The sequence below is a fragment of the Lathamus discolor genome, chromosome 4 (assembly GCF_037157495.1).
Source record: "Lathamus discolor isolate bLatDis1 chromosome 4, bLatDis1.hap1, whole genome shotgun sequence".
Lineage (NCBI taxonomy): Eukaryota > Metazoa > Chordata > Aves > Psittaciformes > Psittacidae > Lathamus > Lathamus discolor.
In genome coordinates, this window is record NC_088887.1 from 65,328,564 (window position 1) to 65,338,127 (window position 9,564).

General features: G+C 42.6%; 1 protein-coding gene across 1 annotated transcript; it reads left to right on the forward strand.

Annotated features, from left to right (window-relative positions):
• Positions 1-306: 306 nt before the first annotated feature.
• On the forward strand, positions 307-7,948 carry ATP4B (ATPase H+/K+ transporting subunit beta). Its single transcript, XM_065675768.1, has 7 exons — positions 307-465; positions 2,402-2,530; positions 3,715-3,828; positions 4,532-4,731; positions 6,071-6,127; positions 6,836-6,928; positions 7,100-7,948. The coding sequence occupies exons 1-7, from the start codon at positions 354-356 to the stop codon at positions 7,259-7,261; spliced, it is 867 nt and encodes a 288-aa protein (XP_065531840.1). The 5' UTR covers positions 307-353; the 3' UTR covers positions 7,262-7,948.
• Positions 7,949-9,564: the final 1,616 nt, after the last annotated feature.

The following is a 9,564-nucleotide window of genomic DNA, read 5'->3' on the forward strand; positions in this document are numbered from 1 at the left end:
CTCTGATAACAGCTATCACCGTAAGTCTATCGCAAACCCTACAGGCACTTGGCAAAATGCGTAACTCTGCTGACCTGCTAACGCAGTCAAAAGAAAAGAGAAGGGCATTTGATAGGAACTAACTTTTCCTCGCCAGCCTTGACCCCAGCATTATCAACACCCTTTATAAAGAATTGTATCTGCTGTGGGTTGATAATAGTGATCAGGGGCTTTCACTGGTATAGGAAGTAATCTCGGTGACCTTCAGTGGGGAAGGTATAAAAACCAAAGTGTTTTTCTTAGACGACTGTTTGGGCATTGGTTGAATTTCTTAGTTTCAAAGGAAGACACCTTTGGGGAAATTTTGTGAGAAAATGGCAACTTTAAATGAAAAAAAGACCTGCAGCGAACGGATGGAAAATTTCCGTCGTTTTGTCTGGAATCCAGAAACAAAGCTCTTCATGGGAAGGACCTTAATTAACTGGGGTACGTTTTCACGAACAAGAGTCCTCTCTTCCTTCTGGTGCACTTCAAAACTTTGGGTGGAGGGCCATCCTAATATTAATGTGGTGTCAGATATGTCGGAAACGTTGAAGACACCAGTTCTTATATGTGTTTCTGAGCCACATTCAGAATCAACTAGATCAAAACATTGATCCAAGCAGTTCCTGCAAATATTAAGAAGATTTAAAACTGGGTTTGGACCAAATACTTCAGAAGGACAAAACTTTACACATTAACAGTTAATTTATTAATAGCTGAGGGTGATGGTTACAACGTGCTTCTGACATTGTTGACTAAAAGGGGTTCTGATAGAGAATTCTGCTTAACTGGTGGGCTTTGTCCAAATCTCTTGAAACACTTTCTGCTTTTCCAAAATTCCTTTTAAAATTATCGTCTGCTCAGTAGCTCTTCTGATCTCTAATCACCGCATGCTAGTGAGTATTTCAGCTGAGTCTCCTTGCCTGTAGCCAAACTTGTGTCTATGACAAAGAGGCGTTTTCTGATCTACATTCGGGGAAGGGTAACCCTAACCATTGTAAGGAGGATGCCTGCTCTTGCAAATTTCCAGGTGATTTTTTCTTGCTGGGAAGCCCATGAGTGTAGCTTATTGGCTACTCTTAGCACCAGATTTTTACAGAAAATTAAACCAAAATCAGCCTTTCCAGTTTGGAGAGAAGAAGATCTTATGAGGTGCTAATTACTGGGAGTCAGTTTCTGACACCCACCCCCACAAATAACGACTGGCTTCCTGTAGGGCAACCAGCTGTATGTAAGACATATTATAGAATCATAGAAAGGATTGGAAAGGACCTTAAGATCATCTAGTTCCAACCCCCCTGCCACCTCACACTAGGCTAGTTGATCAAGGCTCTGTCCAGCCTGGCCTTGAACACTGCCAGGGATGGAGCATTCACCACTTCTTTGGGCAATCTGTTCCAGTGCCTCAGCACCCTCACAGTAAAGAACTTCTTCCTTATATCTAACCTGAACTTCCCCTGTTTAAGGTTAAACCCATTACACCTTGCCCAGTTGCTACAGTCCCTGACGAAGAGTCCCTCCTCAGCATCCCTATAGGCCCCCTTTAGACACTTGAAGGCTGGTATGAGGTCTCCACGCAGCCTTCTCTTCTCCAGGCTGAACAGCCCCAACTTCCTCAGCCTGTCTTCATACGGGAGGTGCTCCAGTCCCCTGATCATCCTCGTGGCCCTCCTCTGGACTTGTTCCAGCAGTTCCATGTCCTTTTTATGTTGAGGACACCAGAACTGCGCACAATACTCCAGGTGAGGTCTCACGAGAGCAGAGTAGAGGGGCAGGATCACCTCCTTCGACCTGCTGGTCACGCTCCTTTTGATGCAGCCCAGGATACAGCTGCATCAAAAACCGCGCACAGGCAGGAACACAACATTATTCTGCATCTTACACCAGAATAAGAGGAAAAACTAACACATTTTGCTGAAGGTGATTTCAGCTGTAAAAGGCAGTGAAGTGATACAGGTCTGCAATCAGCACACCTGAAATGCTGACATATGTCATCCAAATAACACAAGAGCAACTTGGTTTTGTTGAAGAAATACCTCAACTGTGTTGCTTAGTCCATATGTAGTAAGTAGATAAATGGTCTTACTATATGAAGTTACTTCAAGAAGCCACACAGTCTTTAAGCTAGTCACAGCTAAGCACCAAGTACTGCAAAAATCCTTGTGAAACTGAACAAATTTACAGCCAAAATTTTCTAGGAGATTATTCTTTTGGGTGTAGAGAAGAAGATCCACAACACCTGTTCCTTTGCAGGGAAAGCATCCCCAGGAGCAAGGACAGATAGGAGATGGCTTCTGCTGCCGGGATGGTCCCAGCCACGGAGGGAACATTGCATCACCTTGCTTGAAAAATGAGATTTTGCCCCCATTTCTTCCCACAGTGTGGATCAGCCTGTACTACCTGGCTTTCTACGTGGTGATGTCAGGGCTCTTCGCACTCTCCATCTATTCTTTAATGAGGACAGTGAATCCATACGAGCCGGATTACCAAGACCAGCTGAAATCCCCAGGTACTGCCATGGTCCAGGCACCTGCTGCTCAGGGGGAAAGCTAAAGCTCCCCAGGGTCCTGCAGTGGCTGTATGGGGCAGGGCTGAGAGGCACTGGCAGAGCCCGGGTGGCAAGGGAAGACAAATGTGGAATGGATCAGGTCGATCCTGCCCAAACATCCCCTGCAAAATGTAACCTCCGTCTGAAAAAACATTAAGGCTTAAAAAAAAACCATTGGTGCATTTATTTCATTTGTTCTGTTATATATTTTATATTTATATATAATATAAAATATATTAATTAAATATAACACATTAATATGATGCAATATGATACAAATGAATCTATATTTCATCATGCCATTGAGACAACCAGTGCCTGCCTGTAGCAGTCACCTGCAAGTGGGGAAGCCCTTCCCAAGCTGCAGGGCAGGGGTCAGCCCCTGGGAGACTCCTGGTTTCTGTTCTGGCCCCCATGTGCGCCCCAGGGTTTTGGGTTGCCTGCCAAGGCGGAAAGTGCTGGGGTGAGCTGCCTGGGGGGGGGTTTCCGTGCTTGCCGGCAGCACGGAAAGGTCTTGGGACAGCAGAAACCCTTTCCCAGCGGGATTGCGGTGCCAGCAGCCAAGCACATAAACAGAAGACAAAGACACTTGGGATTAGGAATAAAGATCTGTGGGACACGAAACGAGACTGGGAAGATCGTCAGTGAGAGAGCGTCAGTGCACACTGCTAAAACTTCGCTCCCCCCAGTGGTGTTTTACAGCTACTGCTGTTGTATTCTGAAGTTTCCAACACTCAGTAAATTTGGTGTTTGCTGGCAAAATAATTCCTGTAAAATATTCCGTGTGACTGCAGTGCGATCTGTTTCTTTTAACCTGATGTGACTCTTACAGCTGTGATTCTGAACAAGTCCTGGGGAAATCCAGTGCAATTGCTGGAATGATTTTGCAAGCTGTTCTGATAACAGCACACGTACGTGGAAAGAATAGGGTTTAGTAGCACTAGAGGCTTTATGGTTTTGGTTGAGCAACTCACTGCTGAGATGGTTTCCATACAGGGTTAAATCGTCCCCAGCAAAGCCTGGGAATCTCCTACACTTACAATAATGAGTCTTGAAGCAGTGTGATAGCTGCTGTCAGTTTAAACAAACAAATCTGTGTCTGGCACCTCTCCTTCGCTTTGCCTTCCCTTTTTTCTCCCATAAAGGTGTAACGTTACGACCCGATGTTTATGGGGATAGAGGACTGCAAATCTATTACAACGTATCTGACAACAAAACCTGGGAAGGTTTAGTGACAACTCTTCAGACTTTCCTAACAGGTAAAATGAGGTTTCCTGCATAAGTATTGAAGAGCTGTGCTGTCACATCTCCTGTGTTAGGTCTGAGGACCTTAAGTCAGTGTCTCCGTTTTACATCTGTCCTTCTGAAATCACAGATTTTGAGTGGAAGTTGCATCTTCTAAAAGGGCCGAGCAAATCGCCTCATGAATTTATAAATCAAACATATTTAAACATGTCTGTTAAAAGCAGAGCCCTGCTTCAGAGCTTTTACTTTGTTTAATCCTAAGTAGCCTTAATAAAACAGGCCAATAAAAATTCTGAAGGAAGAGCGAGGAAAAAACGGTCTTTGAAACTAGTCTGTCTAAATTAATCTAATACCATCCATGACTACAAATATCAAAGTGCCCTAATAAGTCTTGTGAAGCCTTTGCATAGTGCCATCAGGGAGTATAGTCAAAGAAGGTTAGATGCTCCATTTGCCTGTTTATATCTTAATGCATTTATGTTCCTCTTGAGCCTATATATCATCTCATACCCATACTGAAAAAAACTCATTTGAAATTGGCTTTATATGGAGCTATCAACACAAATTGACAGTATTAACTCCATTTGATCTCTTTTTTCTTGCTTTGTCTGGGTACTATGTTCCCATGATATAACCCTCAGCCTGATATTGGGATGTATAACTTACACATGAAAGAACTTCAGAGGGGAATTTTTCTTTCTCCCTTCACACATCTAGCATACACGCCAGCTGCTCAGCACCTGAACATCAACTGCACCAGTGACACCTACTTCTTCCAGGACACCTTTGACGGCCCAAATAAAACAAAACTATCCTGCAAATTTACCTCAGATATGCTTCAAAACTGCTCTGGCATCACAGATCCGACTTTTGGATTTCCAGAAGGAAAACCCTGTTTTATCATAAAAATGAACAGGGTAAGTACAAGCTCAAGGTGCTGAAGAGAAAAAAAGTGCACCAAGAAACCCCTAATAGCTCAAGTCTGTGCTGGGGAGCTGCTGTTTCACCTGCTGCCATGGGTTCTGATCTCTGCTTTATTCTGGGAGGAGAAATTCATATGCTTTTCCAAAGAAAACTCCAGTGTTATCAGGCAAACAATGAGACTTGCGCACTACCCCTAGAGAAGTAACGTAGGTCAAAGTGATGTCTGAACTGACTCTCTAAAGCTTTGGCTTTCATTTAGTTTTATTAACCTTTCCATAGCACTCTCATCAAATGAACTATCACCTAAAAGAGTTTTGTTCTGCAATACCATGATCATGTGCGTTCAGCTGAGGCACTAAGATGTGATAGGAACTGAAGTGATTCCAGAGAGGTGATACTTGCACAACTTATTTCTCCAGGCAGCAAAGAAAACATTTAGCAGAACTACAAAACCAGAATTCAAACCCAGTGGATATTTTCTTCAGTGAAAACCACCAACACGTGGGTTTTTTGGAGACGGAAAAGGGAATCTTCTAAGCTTCCTTTATTTATTTCTTTTTCAGGACACAGACAGAAGCATAAGCATTTTATTTTGTTTTCAGGTAAAATCCTGAGCCTTCTGGCTCAGTTTTGGTAGAAAGAGCTCAAATTGTCCTCCAGTTCCTGATGGGTAAAATCACTTGTTTTTTGGTTTTCACCCTCAACATCTTCAACAATCTGTGCAAGATCTGACTGTGAGAGGAGAGCTGTGCTTCTAGTTTTGGCAGGCTTTTCCAAGAAAAGTCTGTGCTGCCTTCAGCAAGGCTGCACACCAGCCCTGGCAGACGACAGGATAGTGCCTGGGAAGCTTTACTTCCATCCACCTTTGCTTCTATACGATGCAAGCCCACTATTTTTGCAGGATCAAATGGACCCAGGGGTTTCTGCCAAAGCCAAAGTATTCTAACAAGGCATAAGATGAAAACCAAAGAAATTCAGCTTTTCCTCTGTCGTCAGGCAATTAGCTGGTTTAAGAGACCCCCGGCTGCCTGGGCATCAGGAACAAGTGGCACATGTGGGTCAATGGGCTGGACCTGCCAGGAAGCTCAGAGCCACCTGCCCTATCCAGGCTAGAGCCCATCTGCCATGACCATCTCGGGCACTGCAGAGCCCTGCTTCCCAAATACCCAGCCATAACATGGCTTTTAACCCAGGTACATAAGATGAGATGATCTGGTTGACAGTGCTTTATGCAGAAATACATCAGCCATCCTTTGAAGCTCAGATAATAATTTGCTCTTTTTCATCTCAAAACAATTCCCAAGATGACCAAATGTGTGTTTCCTATTTCAGATTATCAACTTTCTCCCTGGCAATGGCACTGCACCAAGGGTGAACTGCACATATGTGGTAAGTGTATGAGGTCCGAGTCTCAAAAATTTCAATCACTGCAGCTCTGGGAATGAGTCAAGTGCAGTTCCAACCAGAAAGATCGCCCTGCAGCTCTGGACATCAGATCATTCTGGCTAAGTACTGGGAGTATTCTCAGTTCTGTGTGAGGTCTTGCACCAGCAGGCATCATAGAATGGTTTGGGTTGGAAGGGACCTGAAAGATCATCTAATTCCAACCCCCCTGCACAGGCAGCGACACCTCCCACTAGACCAGGTTTCTTAAAGCCCCATCCTGTCCTAAGAACAGCCTAAGAACAAAACCCAACCAACCAATCAAACCACCCACACCAAAACCAAACGTCTGCTTTATTTTACATCACAATTGGTTTTGTGTGCTGCAGAGAACATTTGTTGTTTTCTCTCAGCTCCAAGTAGTGAAGTTTGTGCCTCAGCACAGTTCCTTCAGGTTCTCTGCCCGTTTCAGCAGATCCCCATTCACTGAATCCACAACTGCTATGAAAGAACACTTGACTCTTTTCCTTGGCAATAGTAACAGAAGGAGATTTTCTCTTTTATTCGGAAAGTAACGCTCAGGCCAGTGCTAACCAGATTGCTGAACTTGAGTTTTACTACAGACTATGCAGCTTCCGGCAGTAGCAAAGCATGTTCCCAGGGCTGGCTTCTAACTGCCTAACCAGTGAAGCGTCTTCCTTACTTTACAAACAGGGTGATGAGTCTCGCCTGCTGGAAGTGGATTACTACCCTGCGAATGGCACCTTCAACTTGCACTACTTCCCCTACTATGGAAAAAAGGCACAGGTGAGTGCTCATATATTTCGGTATCACTTTTCTTCTTTACCTTTGCATTAGGTGAAACATATGGAGCATTTCTTCAGTCTTACAAGAACTGGAGAGAAGGCTAATTATAAGCCTTTAATTTTTCAATTGCTAAGGGTAAATTTAAAGTACTTTTTTTCCCCCTCCTCCTAGCCCAGCTACAGCAATCCTTTGGTAGCTGTGAAATTTCTCAACATTACGAGGAACATAGAACATAGAATAGTGTGCAAAGTCATTGGAGCTGGAATTACCTTTGATAACGTTCATGATCCATATGAAGGAAAAGTGGAATTTAAATTGAAAATCGAAGACTGAGCAGCAACAAAGACACTTCTGAAAAACACATGTGAAGAGTAAACTCACCTCTTAGCACATTCATCCATATTTATTTTCTCACTATGATTCCCATATAAATTTATGCAAACGGCAGTGCAAAGAGACATTTTCTACTAAAAGATGAGCCATATAGCTAAAAATCAAGATACCACTCTCAGTCAATGAAGGAGATGAGGTTTAACTCGATGTACATAGTTTAATATTCCATGGCTATTGTATGCTATTGCCTTCATGCAGGTATTTGTACAAAACAAATTTCCTCTAAACCGAGCAGCTGTGCATTCATATAAAATAAGTGTAGGATCAAAACATTTTGTCACTTTTCAAACCATAATAAATAATATATGTATGATACTGAATGGTGGGTATCGAGAAATAATTTGATAGAAAAATTAATTGGTACTTTGAGATACTAGTAAGTCACATAATTCAGTCTGTCTTGTATAGGATGTATAAATTATAAAAGTATATTAAAATTATCTGTATCCCAATGCACTGGTTTTTTTACTAGACAGCCAACTTGGGTTTATGTAGTTGACAAATCAATGGGTGCAAAAGAAATTGAAATCTGTCCTCTAGCTTACAGATTTTTATTGTACCACTTGCAATTTCTGTTTGTATATAACTTAATAAAAATGTCTGGTAAGACTGTAACATCCACTTACACCCGGGAGAACTGTGCTCGTTTCACTACTTGAAGCTGTCATTTGTTTGTTTTTCCAGTAGGATAGCCTTGTATTGCAATGATAACATTGGGGTTACTTGGAATGATCTGAAAGATGCTGAAGTAAGACTGAATCTTTAAGTTAATCTGAAATCAGAGAAGTCTTAACAACCACATATGGTGCAGAGACACAAGACTGCTGTGTCTGATAGTTCATTTATGTTAGTTGAAGGCCAGGAGGCTTCCACCAGAGAATAAACATCACACACACAAGCAAAAAGGTATTAAAGAGAAGAAATAATTTTACACCTTCACTGCCTGGACATCTTAGGAGGTGGGAAGATGGAACAGGTTGACTTCCTTTACTACAGTGATATTCAGACAGCCAACTCACAGAAAGAAACCAGTTGGAGGAGAGTTATTTGTTTCAACACCAAAAATGGTATTTGAGCCTTTCTTAGAAAAAATGGACATTCTGCATTTCAGAAACAGTAAAAAAAATCATCCTCATGTAAGAATTTTCCCCCACACCCCAACCTTTCATATTTAAACTTTTATGGTGGAGCTTTGCCTGCGCTCTAAGAGATCGAATGAAAATGAACTTTAGATCCCTGTCGGAACACAGGTCTCCCCCTGCTCATCTTTCCAAAGTAACATGGAAAACAGTAAAATCATTAAATCACTGAAAGTTTTGGGTTGGAAGGGACCTTAAAGCTCATCCAGTTCCAACCCCCTGCCTTAGGCAGGGACACCTTCCACTAGACCAGGTTTCTCCAAGCCCCATCCAACCTGGCCTTGAACACTGCCAGGGATGGAGAACCGCAGCCTTTCTGGGTGACCCAACAGAACCAGCAGTCAGTCCACGTCTCTGGGGCAGCGGAGGGGGCAGGCAGCCCTTACCAGAGAAGAAAACTGGGCATCTGCCTGTGCCAGGCTGTCTTCCCTTTCTTCTCTTGGCTGTGCAGGAGAGGTTAGCCACGAGAAGAAGCATAGGGAAGACAGTGACATGCCATGATTTTTTATATCCAGTAAGTTTTAGTTTAAGAGCAGAAACTGGGTGGAAAATTCCCTTTTTAGGATTCCACTATATCGCTCTCATTTGGCCTAAAATGAGAAGCAACTGAATTCTGTTAAGACCCTTGGGATAACGCCCTTCAACTTAACGTGTGTATTTACATGTAGTCCTACTGTTACCAAAATGGGAATTCTACCTTTCCAACTGCAGTGTGTTCCAGGGACTTATTACCATCTTTATAAACTAGATAACTAACATTGATTTTTCTGATTTCAAGTCCCAGTCCACAAATCGTGTGTCACTTGTCTCTCCAGTGCTGATCAGCCTGGTAACATGCTAGCCTTTTGTGTGACTTGACATAAATACAGTAAGGTCTCCTTTTTATTTTTCTTACTATACCAAGATGGAGTTCCTTAAGTCTCTTACTAAAAGATCCTGGCCTTAAGTATCAAGTAACTGGGAGAAGAGCTTTTTTCTGTGTCTCTTCCTATACTTACAATACCCTTTTTAAATGACAATGCTAAAACATACATAAGGTGCTCACTATTGGTCTCAGTGTATGTATTTGGATGCAACACCCCTTTCTAATCCATTATTAGTTTC

What these genes read in the sequence shown, in the direction of transcription:
- ATP4B (XM_065675768.1), top strand. Translation starts at nt 354, where the DNA reads ATGGCAACTTTAAATGAAAAAAAGACCTGCAGCGAACGGATGGAAAAT. An exon ending in AGACCAGCTGAAATCCCCAG is followed by an intron (nt 2,531 to 3,714) that starts GTACTGCCATGG and finishes TCTCCCATAAAG; the next exon opens with GTGTAACGTTACGACCCGAT. An exon ending in TTATCATAAAAATGAACAGG is followed by an intron (nt 4,732 to 6,070) that starts GTAAGTACAAGC and finishes TTCCTATTTCAG; the next exon opens with ATTATCAACTTTCTCCCTGG.